Source organism: Salarias fasciatus, chromosome 20 (assembly GCF_902148845.1).
Source record: "Salarias fasciatus chromosome 20, fSalaFa1.1, whole genome shotgun sequence".
Taxonomy (NCBI): domain Eukaryota; kingdom Metazoa; phylum Chordata; class Actinopteri; order Blenniiformes; family Blenniidae; genus Salarias; species Salarias fasciatus.
Window position 1 is genome coordinate 2,115,171 of NC_043764.1, and position 16,100 is coordinate 2,131,270.

At 52.4% G+C, this 16,100-nt stretch overlaps 1 protein-coding gene across 1 annotated transcript in view; it reads left to right on the top strand.

The window, feature by feature from the left end:
* lama5 (laminin, alpha 5) overlaps positions 1-16,100 on the top strand; it is a 64,464-nt gene that overhangs the window by 23,334 nt on the left and 25,030 nt on the right. The window contains 7 exon segments of the mRNA XM_030118753.1: positions 1,970-2,087; positions 3,848-3,966; positions 4,110-4,280; positions 5,277-5,374; positions 12,758-12,873; positions 15,241-15,359; positions 15,974-16,064. Coding sequence (XP_029974613.1) covers positions 1,970-2,087; positions 3,848-3,966; positions 4,110-4,280; positions 5,277-5,374; positions 12,758-12,873; positions 15,241-15,359; positions 15,974-16,064 — 832 coding nt within the window.

Sequence of the window (16,100 nt, forward strand, 5' to 3'; positions counted from 1 at the left end):
TAATTCAGTCGTCAAGAGATGGATGTTTTGTTTTGTTTGTATTTACCCGTCCTGTCCAGCATGGACGCAGCAGAACGGCGGTTCTGGATGCTGTGATGTTCCAGACAGATTTACTCTTAGAGGAGCTTATTAGCATAGCTCCTCTTGTTAACATGTTTTCTTCATTTATTTCATTTATTTTGAGTACTGAGACATGATATTGCTGGAGACGGGGACAGAAAGACACGTAAAGAGACAGAAAGAAAGTTGTGAACAAACACAAGAAAAAAAAGTGAAGAGGAAGAGAGTGCAAAGATACGACGGTCTTTTAATTGATATAGACACTCCAGACAGTCGACTACTGCACCTGCATAAAGATACGACAGAGGACATCCTACAAGCTTTTATTGGAGAATATAGCTGGCTGTGAACTGGGGCGTGAAGCTGAGGATCCAGGTGTCAAATTACACAGGAGCATCAGGAGAGGCCTACTACATCCACCATTAGTGTAAACCAGCCAAGAAAACAAGGTGACGAGTCCACACGTAGAAGGTGAAGAGCGATGAAAGGTCAGTGTGATCATGCAAATGTGACAGTGATCATGCAAATGTGCATTAGGGATGGAAATGTTGTGGAAGCCCGTCAGACAGCGTGAACTCTGACCGTCAGCAGGGAGAGGAGAGACTCTGAGCTGCTTTCATTCTTCATCTTCAGCCCAAAACACAACGGCAGGTTCTGAGTTCCTCAGGGAAACGAGTGAAAACTCCAAGAAAAACCCTCAAACAGTGACTGGAGAGAAAACAATGGAAGTTATTCCAGCGTCAGTCAGCACTTCCCCAACACACACACACACACACACACACACACACACACACACACACACACACACACACACACACACACACACACGCTGAGGTGATGACTGGGATTAGTTGTAATGTTGTTCGGTGTGTCACTGTGTTATTTCTTCGGGGGGGCCGGGGGGCGCGGGGGGGGTTGGCGGCCGGCCGGTTCGGCCCCCGGGGGCCGTTTGTCATGAAGCGGCTTCAGCGCCGCCGTCAGGAAATGAAGGAGGGATGAGAGTGGAAGAGCGGAGCGCCGCCGGCAGGGCGGACGGCATCTGGCGCTCGTTAGAGAGGGAGGGGTCGGGGGTTTGACAGTAACCGGGGGTGAAAGGTCAGGCGTGGCGCGCGGCGTTGGGACGTGTGGCGTCCTCAGAGGGGACGGACGTCCGCCCCCGCTTCGTCCCGGCTCCTTTCACTCTTTCATTTCCTCTTCCTGCTCCGTTGCAGTTTCTCCATCACTTCATTTCCTGTCATTTTTTTACTCTAATTTCTTATATTTTCATGTTTTTTTTTTTTTTTACATCTGTGAGGATCTTTGGCTTCATCTCCTTTCATGTTCATTCTTGTCTTTGTGTTTTCTGCCTTAGGTTCCAACTCACCCCAATTCCCCTCAGTGTGGACAGTAACTTTACTCATTTATCTCATTTCCTCATAAATAACTTGTCGCAGGTGAAGTAATTAAAGTATTTCATTCAGCTCAGGACTCTCTGTCGCTTGTTTTATTTCTTGGTAAAAGCCTGTGAGCTGCTTTCAGTCTGACTGCTGCTCTCTTCATACATTTCTCTTTTCTTCCCTTTCACTTCTTCATTCTTGATAAATGTTTGTCCTCTTCGTCTTCAGCCCTGCAGCCATCCTTTCCTCAGATCTGCTCTTTTGATTTCCATTGAGTTCTTTTTTTCTCATACCTGTTTTCAAAAACTTGCATTTCTGATTCTCTCAGCAGCTCACAGGAAGTTTTGCATGTTCACCAGAAATGGACGTGGAGTAAAGAACTCTCTGTTTTCACTTTAGTTCTGAAGCTGAGTCTTCACCATGGACAGAGCCGTGTTTTCTAGCTGTACTGTTGTCTCTCCTTGTTCCTCCTGAATGTCTCTGTTTGCAGTCGTCCTCATGTCTCCCCCCGCCTCCCCCCCTTGTTCCGGCAGCTCTTCCACGTCGCCTACGTGTTGATCAAGTTTGCCAACTCTCCCCGGCCGGACCTGTGGGTGCTGGAGCGGAGCGTGGACTTCGGCCAGACCTTCCAGCCGTGGCAGTACTTCGCCTGTGAGTCTTCATGACCGGGGTCGTCGGGGTGGGGGGTTTACATCGCCCAGCTGCCTCCTGCTGATTGGCCGAGCCACCTATCCGTTCAGGCAGCAGGATTCCTGGAATGTTTGCCGACAGGCCGCAGCTGGACGGGTTGTGGGTTTGATTGCCGTGTGGAACAGGCTCCAGGGGGCACGTCAGGGTTCTCCGCCTGTTCTCCATCAGCTGCAGAAACGCTGACATTTAGTAGAAGTGACGGTTACCTCTGAGAACCCGGCACACTGACAGGCGGGTCCAGAAGATCCCGGATCCCTGGAGGGAACGTCTCCCATCAGTTTAACGTTTTCAGACGGTCCTGTCCAGAGTCCAGAAGAGGCGGAGTCACCGGGTCACTCTGGGGTTTCAGCGCTGACCTCCGGTTTCCACAGGCTGCGTTGCGTCGTCCGCGGCGGTTTTCCTTGGAGAACATTTCATCCTCCATTTGCTCGACATGATGTGACGCATCCAGGTCCTGTTTACACTAAATGAGTTCAAGTGAGAATGTAAAACTTCTGTGGTGTTTTGAGGTTTTGTTTCCATGACAACGGTGCTCAGAGTCGCTGGGAACACAACGTCCTGCAATCGGTTCCTGAAGTGGAACTTTTTGGAAACAACTTCATTCTGTTGAGAACAAATCAACGGCAGAAACGCTCTTCAGCGTTTTGTTCTCTGAGCTCCTCGTTTCAGTACAAAAACAAGCAGCGGCGCCCACTAGAGGCCCAACATGCAACTACCTCCTTTTGCTGGGTAACAGTGCAACTTTTGTCACACTGGAGCGCAGAGGCGCTGCGTTTTCACTGGAACGTGGTCTGGAAGGGCTCACAGCTGTTCTGGAGATATGAGGAGCAGAACAGGGTTCTGATCAGCGGCACATTTCTCCCAGCATGCCCTGATACCTGCTTTCAGTCGTCCGGCAGCCTGCTGCCTGCTCCTTCTCTCACACGGTTGATTGGCGTTACCGTGGTAACGCACCCGTTTCTCCTCGTATCCACGGAACAGCTGTGAACACATTACGTAGAATTTTCCAGCTCGAAAGTGAACCGTGTTCACACGAGTGTGTGCAGGAAAAGTAAGGATGCTTAGAAACCACGAGTCCAGGAGCGGCGGACGCCACAAAACCCGGCGCCGGGGGATTCTGTCAGAATAAGATGTAAACGAATGTGATGTTTGGTTCTGAAGCTGGAGCGCTCACAGCTGCTGCTGGCTGAAGGTTAACAGGCTGGAGCCGACGTGTTGGCATTATAAACCGACCCTCCCCTCGTCTCCATTGTCTTGTTTTCAGCCCTGTGTGTGTGTCAAGGACCAGTCTGCGATAAGCTGAACCTGAACACCGTGTCTCAGACATCGACCTTCAGTCCCAAAGTATCAAATGAAGTGAGAGCCGGAGGAGGTCCAGGATGGACTCAGGTCGACGGGATCAGCGTCAGGCCAGAGTCTGAAATGAAATTATGGGCTCTGATCCGGATGAGCTGTTTAGTCTGAGACGTTGGGCTCTCAGGGAGTTCTGGAGAGTGTTAGCATGCTTGGAATGGCCGGTCGGAGCTTCTGATCAGGCCTTCCAGCTGTGCTGTGTTTGAAGAGGTGAAACACTGAAGCTCCTCTGATCGTCACGACCGGACGGTTCAACGCCAGACCTGCTTCCCCCGTCACCGGTCTGGCTCTGATCCTGCTCTCTCTCCCTCTGTGTGTGTGTGTGTGTGTGTGTGTGTGTGTGTGTGTGTGTGTGTGTGTGTCTGCAGCCTCGAAGAGAGACTGCATCGAGCGTTTCGGACAGAGGACCATCGAGAGAATCAACAATGACGACGACGTCGTCTGCACCACCGAATATTCCCGGATCGTCCCGCTGGAGAACGGAGAGGTGAGTGTGTTCCAGTGTAGGGAACATGAAACACAGTCATCTGAACCACGCCAAACGTGTCTGATCGGATGAGTTCTCAGTGTACATCTGCTCCTGTGCGCTCCCGGACGGGTGTGAACTCTGCTTCGTCCTCTCGCTGGCAGATCGTGGTGTCTTTGGTCAACGGTCGGCCCGGAGCCATGAACTTCTCCTACTCGCCGGTGTTGAGGGAGTTCACCAAGGCCACCAACATCAAGCTGCGCTTCCTGAGAACCAACACGCTGCTGGGACACCTGATGGGCAAGGCGCTGCGCGACCCCACCGTGACCCGCAGGGTGAGGCCTGCAGCCGCAAGAACACCGGAGCCTGGATCAGCAGGGGCATGTTAGCATCAGCCTGGATCAGCAGGAGCATGTTAGCATTAGCCTGTTTCAGCAGGAGCATGTTAGCATTAGCCTGGAACCGCAGGAAGCATGTTAGCATCAGCCTGGATCAGCAGGAGCATGTTAGCATCAGCCTGGATCAGCAGGAGCATGTTAGCATCAGCCTGGATCAGCAGGAGCATGTTAGCATCAGCCTGTATCCGCACGGAGCATGTTAGCATCAGCCTGGATCAGCAGGAGCATGTTAGCATCAGCCTGTATCCGCACGGAGCATGTTAGCATCAGCCTGGAACCGCAGGAAGCATGTTAGCATCAGCCTGGATCAGCAGGAGCATGTTAGCATCAGCCTGGATCAGCAGGAGCATGTTAGCATCAGCCTGTATCCGCACGGAGCATGTTAGCATCAGCCTGGATCAGCAGGAGCATGTTAGCATCAGCCTGTATCCGCACGGAGCATGTTAGCATCAGCCTGTTTCAGCAGGAAGCATGTTAGCATCAGCCTGGATCAGCAAGGACGATCAACATTAACAGCTGCTCTAGTTGTGATTAGTCATCAACTTGAGGGGGTGTTAATTAGCGTTAGCATGTCTCAAAAAAGCTCTGAATAGCATTACCCTATGCCTGCAGAGATCAGCATTAGTGTGTTTTAACAAGAGTTTTGATTAGCATTAGCTTGTATGTGCAGGAACTGCCATTAGCATTAGCCTGTTTCAGCAGGAGCTTTTAATCACCAGTGACTCACATTGGGGTTTTTTACGAGTTAGGAAGTCAGAATTAGAACCTCTTGACTGTCGTCTGAGTGAGATCAGACTCGGATCAGCGGCAGTGCGGCTGCTTTGTGTTTCTCTGAGCTTTAACCCTTCATGAACTCACACAGCTGTAGCGTTGATGAGCAGAGATCGGGTCATTAACGATGGTTTTTCATGACGAAACGCTGTTTTTCTACAGTATTACTACAGCATCAAAGACATCAGCATCGGAGGGCGCTGTGTGTGTAACGGACACGCCGAGGCCTGCAACGCCAAGGACCCAAACGACCCCTACAAGTGAGTTACACACACACACACACACACACACACACACACACACACACACACACACACACACACTCTCTGGCAGCGCGGTGCAGGATTCCTGGCCTGGAGCTCAGGCTCTGATGTGCGGTTTGAGCCGGTGCCAGCGGCGTCCGCCTCCTCGGGACAACGTCCACCTGCATGCCTGCCGTGCGGTGAAGACGCCATTTGTTCCAACATGTGAGGCTGCAAGGATGGAAGGAGAGGGGAAAGCCTGACATTAAAACACCAGCTGCTGTGCAGCTGAACGTGGCTTCTGGAGTCTGAAGCGGCTCCGGGTTTACAGTTCCGGAGCCGCAGTGATGAGGCGAACGCCGTTTGAAACGCTGCTCAGGCTTTTTGCAGGTTGAGGGGGATGAATTCTCAGATTGTAAGAACTGAGAACCTGCCTTGCAGGAACGGATGGAAGTAGCAACAGCTGATGCTAATGCTAGGTAACAAGCCCGCTAAATCCACGGTACTGATTTTTGAGTGACCATTTTCTCAAACATATATTCATTTATTTTTTCCTGAATAAATCATGAAAATGACATGTTTGGTCCATTTTTCTCATAGTTTTGGGACCTCAATCATTAAACTCCCTCCATGTTGACACTTTCTTCTTCAGGAGCCTGAAATTAAACTAATTCCTTGTTTGGTGTGAAACAGATAAAATTGCCCCAGACAGAAACAGTGTGTGTGTGTGTGTGTGTGTGTGTGTGTGTGTGTGTGTGTGTGTGTGTGTGTGTGTGTGTGTGTGTGTGTGTGTGTGTGTAACGGACATGAAATCAGAACGGTAATGAGTGTGTTCAGAGGAGAAAGAGGGTTGCTGCTCTCCGTGTGGGATTTGAGACGAACTGCTGGGAGTTGACTTCATCTCACACGGCGCTGTGAAGAAGAAAAAAAATGCCGGAGCCGTCCGTCATGTGGTTGCAACACGTAGGCGTCTGATTGGCTGTCAGTCTGCCACAGAGCAAAACAAACCACAGATCCTCGCAGACAGATCAGCTGATAGGTGTCAGTGATCATGTGATATTGGTGGTGGTGTGAACATGGTGTGAATGTGGTGTAAACATGATGTAAACACGGTGTGAATGTGGTGTAAACATTGTGTAAACATGGTTTAAACATGATGTTAACATGGTGTGAACATGGTGTGAATGTGGTGTGAACTTGGTGTGAACTTGGTGTAAACATGGTGTGAACATGGTGTGAATGTGGTGTAAACATGGTGTGAACATGGTGTGAATGTGGTGTAAACATGGTTTAAACTTGATGTAAACATGATGTGAACGTGGTGCGAATGTGGTTTAAACATGGTGTGAACATGGTGTAGACGTGGTGTGACCATGGTGTAAACATGATATAAACATGGTGTGAACGTGGCGTAAACACGGTGTGAACATGGTGTGAATGTGGTGTGAACATGTTGTAAACAGGGAGGATGGCGCTGTTGGTTGTCTTCTCGGACAGGAGCTGCAGATGAAGCGGCGCTCTCTGATGACGAGCCGCTGACAGAACCTCCTCCTGGGCTCCGCTCGGCTTTCTAATGTGGAGCCGCTGGATGTGCAGTCAGGATCTTTCCATAAGAGCAGGACTTCCTGCAGTGGAAGTGTGTGATTAATGTAACAGTATAGGAGCGCTAACCGGTGTGTGTGTGTGTGTGTGTGTGTGTGTGTGTGTGTGTGTGTGTGTGTGTGTGTGTGTGTGTGTATAATAAGCCATCATTATTTCGTCAGATTTACCGTGAGTGAGTCATACCCCCCCCCCCCCCCACACACACACACACACACCTGCTGCTGCGTGTTGACACATGAGCTCAGTCTCCACATCGTCTTCTTCACTGACTCAACCGATGGCGCCGGTATCCTCACCAGCAGGGCGGCTCCACAGCTGTTTCGTGCTGCTCTCGTCGGTTTCGGATTTATTTGGGAGTCAGGGAGGGAAAGAGGGACTACAGCAGGATTACAGCAGCACTACAGTGGGATTACAGCAGGACTACAGCGGGACGACAGCAGGACTACAGCGGGATTACAGTTGGACTACAGTGGGGCTACAGTTGAAATACAGTGGGGCTAAATTGGGAATACAACTTTATTACAGGGGGACTACAGTGAGACTACAGCGGGACTACAGTGGGACTACAGCGAGATTACAGCGAGGCTACAGGGGGACTACAGCGAGGCTACAGCGGGGCTACAGCAGGGCTACAGCAGGACTACAGTGGGACTACAGCGAGACTACAGCGGGACTACAGCAGGACTACAGTGGCACTACAGCGGGACTACAGCGGGGCTACAGCGAGGCTACAGCGGGGCTACAGCAAGGCTACAGTGGGGCTACAGCGAGGCTACAGCGGGACTACAGTGGGGCTACAGTAGGACTACAGCGGGACTACAGTGGGACTACAGCGGGACTACAGTGGGACTACAGCGGGACTACAGTCCTCCTCTCTCTCCTGGCCCCCCTCCCCATCCCATTTCCCCTCTTCATCCAGCTGAAACCTTCTTCTCTGCAGCTCGGTCTGTTTTTGAGGCGGTTTGATCCTCGTCAGTCAAGCTGCTCTGAAGTCTGAATGTCTGGACGGACAGTCGAGTCCCGGAGAGCAGCTGTTGATTCAAGCCACAGTCGAGGCCGAACGTCTGACGAAACCAGGGGAACATTTGAGAAGTGCTGATTACCTGCAGGTGTGGTCTGAGGTGAAACCAGAATCATAGATCTAGTGGAGCGAGTGGCTCAAACTGAGGTTCTTGAACAGGAAGTGAAGCCTCTCCTGCAGGTGAAGCAGCGAGCGGCCACTTCTGATTCAGAATGAAACCTTAACTTCCGAGACAGAGTTCTTCTTCTGTGGTGCTGCAGTGAGATCTTCCTCATCATCTTCCTGATCTTGTTTGGGATTTTGTAGATTTTCTACATGATTGCTCATGAAGTCAAAAGCTGTGGAATTACAGATCATGTAAGACAGAACGTGCCAGTGGTGTCATGTTTAAATAGAGGATGAGCGATGAAAAGCTTGTTTTTCTCAGTGTTTTACTGGTTATTTCCTGTCGTTGATTTAAAGACTGAAAACCCGGCAGCTCCTTCATGTTCTGAGTGTTTGAGCGACTCTGAGCCTCGTCTGGATCCGGAGCTGTTCTGGTCCGAACGCTGAGTTAACTCTGAAGCTTCCCGTCAGCCCGAGCGTCTCTTCTGCTCGTCATTCTGTGATGTGATGAATATCCTGAACGGTCTTCAAACACCGTCTGGCCCCGAAACTCTCTGCGATCAAACAGCCGCAGCTCAGCCGTGAAACATTCCCTTTGTTTTGTTCCCTCGTGAATCTGCAGCCGCCTCGGAGAGCGTCTGGATCCTGTCTGACTGTAAATCATTATCGGCTGCTGCTCCTTTCAGGAATGTTTCCAGACGACTGTTTGTCAGAACGGAGTCATAAATGTGAAGGAGGCTCATTATAAAATATCTGCTCTGGAGGAGCTCCCAACCTTTCAGGGTTTCACGTTCTGAAGCCGCCGTGCCTGAAGTGAGCCTCCTGCCTGAGGGGTTGAGGCGGAGGGTTTTCTCTGGGGCTCCTCTGGATGTACAGCGAGGAACACTTCAAACAAGTGGAGGAAACTTCAGCCAAGACCTTTAAAAAGACCTTTGAAAGGCTAAAGGATGGAACTTGAGCTAAGATATCGAAGGCTGAACTCTATTAGAGCTCCGTTAAACTGCCTGGAGCTCTGGGCAGTCGGCAGCTGGACGTCTGCCGGCCAGTCAGTCGCTACGAGGAAAGGATCTGGCATCAGGGAGAACAGCCCTGGTAGAACCCGGGCCATTCAGAACCATTCAGGAGAAAACCCACCGCCGTCGGAGAACACCTGTGAGGGTTCATATGGAAAGAGCAGAAACACCCATCAGGATGAAGGAGTTCTCCTGTTGGGCCACTAGTTGCTGCTGCTGCTGGTTTTATCATGACGCCACAGAGAGCAACATGAACGGCGCAGAACATGGAGAACATACACTGGAAACAGTAACGGAGAACCCAGACGTTCACCTGGACAGAACTCCAAGGTGGATTGTTGTTACAGCTGTAAAAGTACCAAGTCCAGGAGAACCAGGACCAGGAGAGTGTGGACCAGGACCGGGACCAACATCTCCGTCTACTCGGAGTCAGGCCCCGGGTGTTTTCAGAAAGTTGCGTTTTTCCCCCGCTGACATGATGACGGAGCTTGATCGCTTTCAAAAAGTTCCCGTTTACAGAAAGTTGCGTCTTCAGTGGCTGATCGCTGCTGTCTCAACCAAACCCAGACATCAGGAGAGCTGCACGTTTTCTCCGGAAATGGCTTATTTAAGAAAATCAACAGGTGGAAACCTACGCATAGCTTTTTTTTTTCTTTTTTTTTATAAAAGTTATGTGTTTGTGCTCGTGCCAGTTTCATGCTGCCCAACATATTTTCAGAGAGGCAGTAACTGTAATCAGTCAGTAGCCTTAAATACCTCCACAGCCGGGGAGCTTAAGAGGAGAGAATCAGGACTGATGCTTGAGGATGAGACGGACGGGTCGGTCGGTCGGTCGGTCGGTCGGTCGGTCGGTCGGTCGGTCGTCACGCTGCCTGCAGTCGGCCGCCGCCGCTCGCTCAGCTTGTTCTGTTCGGCTCTGTTTGGTTTGACTTTGCCGCCTCACCTTCGGGTCAGGATGGCAGCGCTGAGGTGAAGCCACATCTGCTGCACTCGTCAGAGCCAGAGCTGGTGTGTGTGCTTACATGTCACTCCGACTGTAACTGTGTGTGTGTGTGTGTGTGTGTGTGTGTGTGTGTGTGTGTGTGTGTGTGTGCGTGCGTTAGGCAGTATCGAGAAAACAGGCTTTTCCTATCAGTGACTGCAACCTGTCGGTATATCAGCTGAAGAAAAGGAGGAAGGAAGCCGACTCCAGGGTCCTGTGTTTGGAACAACCATTAGAACCAATGAGAGGAAAAGATCTGAATGGATTTTCCACCTCTTTGTCAGATTTATGCTCTGAATGTACAAGACATGAAGAGATGGGATCAGTTCAGGAGAAATTTAATCAGAATGAGCTAGAAACTCCATTTTCATGTAATTCTATGGAAAAATATGGAATATGTCTCTGTGTAGAGGAGGAAGATGCTCTATAGTCTGATCCTAGAGGAGGAAGATGCTCTATAGCCTGATGCTAGAGGAGGAAGATGCTCTATAGCCTGATGCTAGAGGAGGAAGATGCTCTATAGCCTGATGCTAGAGGAGGAAGATGCTCTATAGCCTGATGCTAGAGGAGGAAGATGCTCTATAGCCTGATGCTAGAGGAGGAAGATGCTCTATAGCCTGATGCTAGAGGAGGAAGATGCTCTATAGCCTGATGCTAGAGGAGGAAGATGCTCTATAGCCTGATGCTGGAGGAGGAAGATGCTCTATAGTCTGATGCTAGAGGAGGAAGATGCTCTATAGCCTGATGCTGGAGGAGGAAGATGCTCTATAGCCTGATGCTGGAGGAGGAAGATGCTCTATAGCCTGATGCTAGCTGGAGTTACATCCATGGTGGAACGTTGCGGGCGCTGATGGAGCGTTGTGGTTAAATTGTAGTTCTTAGTGATGGAAAGTAACGGGTGCTGTGGGGCTGATGGGATGGAACGCTCCGGCCGGGAATTCCTGGTGAGGGAATGGAATTCCCGCTGATGCAGTGGAATTCTGTGGGGTGATGGGAACGCTCTGATGTGGAACGGAATGCTGCGGGACGGGACGGGATGAAGCCCTCTGAGGTCAAATGGAGCCATCTTTGATGGACTCTGGAATAACATGGAGTTCGCGGTGTTGGAATAAAGTGGTGCAGGACAGAACAGAAGGACGGAGACAATCTGAGGGACGGAATGTTTTCTACTCAGCAGACGGGCGATTCACCCAGAACCAGAACAAACTGCAGCATTCAGTCGTTAAACCGAATCCGAATGTTCCTCTTCAACTGGCTATTCTTAAACCCGTCACGCTTTAACCGGTTATTCTCAAACCAACTATTCTGTCAGACTCGGAGTCCGACAGATTCCTGACGGACGTCCAGAAGTTGGACGTCCCGGTTTAAACACACCGGACCGTCTGGGAGAGAGCAGCTTTAATGTGAAGGAGCCAGGAAGTCATGAACCTGGGAGGAAACCCGCCATTGTTCCTGAAAAGCCACACACACACACACACACACACACACACACACACACACACACACACACACACACACACACACACACACACACACACACACACACACACACACACACACTCACGCCCACACACACACACCACACACAGAGCAGAGAGCAGGAACACACCACCACATGCAGGGAGACTCACATACGACCTGGTTCCTGACCATGAAAAGGTCAAAGGTCACACTTTATCAGAGAAACAACTTTTAGAAAACAGCTTCCAGTTTGGAACTTTTTGACACCAGTGTCGTGTAAACTGGCAACACAGTACCTTACAAAACTCTGGTCCTGGTCCTGGTCCTGGTCTCAGTCCTGGTCCTGGTGTCAGTCCTGGTCCTGGTCCTCCTGGTCTTGGTATTTTCAGAGTTGACAGTCACCATAGTAACGATCCGTCTCGATGTTGTGTCCGTATCAGTGTCTGTGTAACTTTTGTGGCTCAACATGAAAACTACAGCGTGGTCAGTGTTTCCACCGTTGCCATGGAAACGGACATTGTGTAAACTGACCCTCATAAAGACTCTGAAACACACCATGTGGTTTTTTTCAGACCTCGTCGACGTTTGATTGTTTCTCGGACGATTTCTCAAAAACTCGGCATGAGGAAGTGAACAGTGGCGGGAAAAGCAGATCCCCTGCTGTTAGCATTAGCATTAGCATTAGCATTAGCATTAGCATTAGCATTAGCATGGAAGGCCCACTGTGAGGAGTCTGAGTGGAGCCTGAGCAGAGCGTTTCCAGCTGACGTGGATCAGCTGTCTGGAGCTCCAGCAGGCCTCGCTGTCTGGAAGCCTCGGAGCCGGGAGGGAACCGTAGAACCGTAGACGGTCCGGGGGGTTCTGCCGGCGCCCCCTGTGACCCGGGAGCTCTCTGAACCCCCCTCGCCCCCCGCTGTGTTTTGGCCACACTCCTCAGGCTGCAGGTATACCGGCTAATCGGATTAGCAGGCGAGGAGGCAGATGAACTCTTTCTCCGCCGGCCGGCGTCTGTTTTCCCCGTCAGTTTGTCTCCGTTCCGGCGGCGGAGGGCGAGCAGAGGTCAGCACAGCTCAGACCATGTTTCCCCCAAAACACCAGACAGGCGGAGAACTCCGCCGAAAAGCTTTGGTGTCTGCACGTACCTGCACTCTTACACCCTGTGTGTGTGTGTGTGTGTGTGTGTGTGTGTGTGTGTGTGTGTGTGTGTGTGTGGGCAGGTTACAGTGCGATTGCCAGCACAACACCTGTGGAGTGTCATGTGACCAGTGCTGCCCAGGATACAACCAGTTACCGTGGAAACCGGCCACCACCTACAGCGCCAATGAATGTGAACGTGAGTATGGGGTGATACAACACACACACACACACACACACACACACACACACACACACACACACACAGTGGGACTGGCTGGCTCTCAGTCATTCATCATTGATCCCTGCAGAGGAATGTGTGTGTTTCATGTGTTGGTTCAGCAGAACGAGCCTCCTGAAAATGACGCTGAACAGACACACACACACACACACGCACACACACACACAGTGCCTGTCCCTCGTCCCACCCGTCCCGAGCTCCGTCCATTGGGAGACATGGAGCCGGTGATTCTGTGGCTCTGGCTCTGCAGCCGTCGTCCACATCATTATGACCGCCCGGCCGCTCGGCAGCTACGCGGCCTCGTGTAGCGGTTTGCACCGTTCCGTCACGGCGACGCGCTCCCAGGTTTGAGCCCTGGACTCCTGCCGCGGTGCGAAACCCTGCAGTCGGTGTTGAAGCAGTAAATGAAGCAGAACAGGACGGAGAGACTTCAGCCCCGAGGGACAGAAAGTCAGGATGAAACAACCGAAAACAACAGTCAGAGTTACAGTGTCTGACTGCTGGACCGCTGGGGGGACCAGAGGGACCCCTGGGGGACGAGTGGGACTGCTGGGACCGCTGGGGGACCAGAGCAGTGGACGGTCTGGACGTGTTGATGTCCTCAGAGTCGTGACAGAGAAACACAGCAGAGCCTCGTGTGGTTTGAGTTTCCTCTCAATGAAACGTTCCAGATTTAAAAGTTCGGACCGTTTCTGGGTCCGGGTTTGATCCTGATGAACCGGAGGAGGACCTCTCATCTGATGTGAGACCGGACCAGACTCTAGAGCTCCTCGGCTGAAGCGAAGCAGCAGCCTGAACCTTCAGGTCTCAGCAGGAACAGCAGGGATGTTATCAGTTTGGCCCTGATAAGGCGAAGAGCTGCCGGAGTTCTCTTGAGCCAGCAGCAGCATGCCTCATGTCTTTCACAAGAGGTTTCAGTTGGCTGCAGACGCTGAGCTAATCTGGTTTCCTCAGATTATCGCCGCTCTGGAACGCTTCTCTATTTGGGGCCGACTTCACGGAAGAAGAACCTCAGAAAGGCCGCATCCCGGATAAGGAGCGCTGGTTTATTCAGCCGGCACCTCCCAGGCGAGAGGGCAGATAAGGAGAGACGGCTCAGGATGAAGTGCTGCGCTCGGTCTGGGCTTTGAGCGCTCCCTTTGATCTCAGCAGTGGTGTAGCTGGGATTTATTCCACATGGGTTTTCATGCGGTTGTGGGGGGGGGGGCAGTCTGATGCTGAGCGGTGCCGAGCGGTGCGGTGCTCGCACGGATTGGCGGAGCGGCACAGAGCAGTGCTAATTCAGAACACGGAGCGCCGGTGCACCCCCTGTACAGCCACGGCGCCCCCACGGCGCCCCCCCACACAGCGCCCTAGACGGCCGCCTAGTTCGCCTATGCCTGCAACCGGCCTTCGTTGATGCAAGCCGGGTAGCAGTGGAGCCGCATTAGGCAGGTTCCCGACGCTGATATCCGCCAAACCGGTGAGCACTCAGAAAGGGCCCCATACGGGGGGTTTTCGACACGCTGTCATTGCAGCGTCTAGTGTAGCCCCTTTAATTTGTCATTGAAATTGACTGATGTCAGCCGTCCCTCGGGGCCCCCTTCAGCTCGGGACCCTGTGTGTAGCGGCGCCTCTGGCCGGAGAGAAGCAGCTGCTGCGCTCATTCTGCCTCCGATTTAAACAAACAAAAAACAAACACAAAAATCGTCGGCAGTGTGGTGGTGGGACAGGATTCCCCACAGGAGGGCCCGAGGGTTTTCATAACCCACCAACCCGACGTACATTACGCCTGTGGATCTCAGACTGAGCTGAGAGGCGGCGGAGCCGGAACGGTCTGAGATCAGAAGCTCCACTGTGGTTCAGCCCCCCGACCAGACCAACGCTCTGCCTGAAATGTGAGCCGGACCGGAGCGTCTGACGGCCCAGTTTGGCCCGCAGGCCACATGTTTCTCATCATGTTCAGGTGGATTGGGGGACGGGGGGGGGGGGTCCAGACCGACGGGGACTCGGTGTGATCGAGGTGTTGAGGCCTTCTTGAGTCGGGGATGAACTGGTTCACTGTCTCCAGCTCAGCCTGCAGGATCCGGATCAGACCGGCTGAAGTCGCCTTACAGACGGTCGAAGAGCTGCACAGCTGCTGTCTCTCTCTCTCTCTCTCTCTCTCTCTCTCTCTCTCTCTCTCTCTCTCTCTCTCTCTCTCTCTCTCTCTCTCTCATCTTTTTTGAGTTAACAAGCTAATTTTAATAATTTAAATTGTGTGTGTGTGTGTTTGTGTGTGTGTGTGTGTGTGTGTGTGTGTTTGTGTTTGTGTGTGTGTGTGCGTGCGTGTGTGTGTGTGTGCAGCCTGTAACTGCCACCGTCACTCCTTCGACTGTTACTACGACTCGGAGGTGGACGAGCGGCGAGGCAGCCTGGACGTCCACGGACACCACCGGGGGGGCGGAGTCTGCCTCAACTGCCAGGTGAGTCGGAGCGTTCTGGACCGGGACGGGACCAGAACAGACCGGACGGGACCAGAACAGACCGGACGGGACCAGAACAGACCAGAACAGACCGGACGGGACCAGACCGGACAGAACAGACTGGACCAGACCAGACGGAACCATCTAATGGATGGAAGCAGACTAGACGAAACCGGACGGGACCGGCCGGGACCACACAGTACTGGACAGGACTAGACTTGACCGGACGGAACCGGATGGGGCTGGACTGGACCAGACAGACCAGACAGGACTAGACAGGACCAGATAGAACCGTCCACTGGACGGAATAGGATGGAACTGAACCAGACTGGACCGGACAGAATCGCATGGGACTGGACTCGAAGGGACGGGATGCAACAGAACCGAACAGGACTGGACTGGACCTTACAGAACTGTCCAATGGACAGAACTGGACCAGACGGAACCAGATGGAACTGGACAAAAACACATGGCACCAGATGGGACTGGAGTTGACGGGACTGGTCCAGACGGAAGCGAATAGGACCAGACGGGACTGGACCAGACCAGACGGACCAGACGGAACCGGCCTGGTCCTGTGGTAACCCCGGTGTGTGGACCCGGTCTGTCCTCAGCACCACACCACCGGAGTGAACTGCGAGCGCTGCATCCCCACCTACTACCGGTCCCCGGACCACTCCATGGACTCGCCGCTGGCCTGCTCCGGTCAGTCCGTCGTCCCCGCGGCTCCGGGTCTCCGGT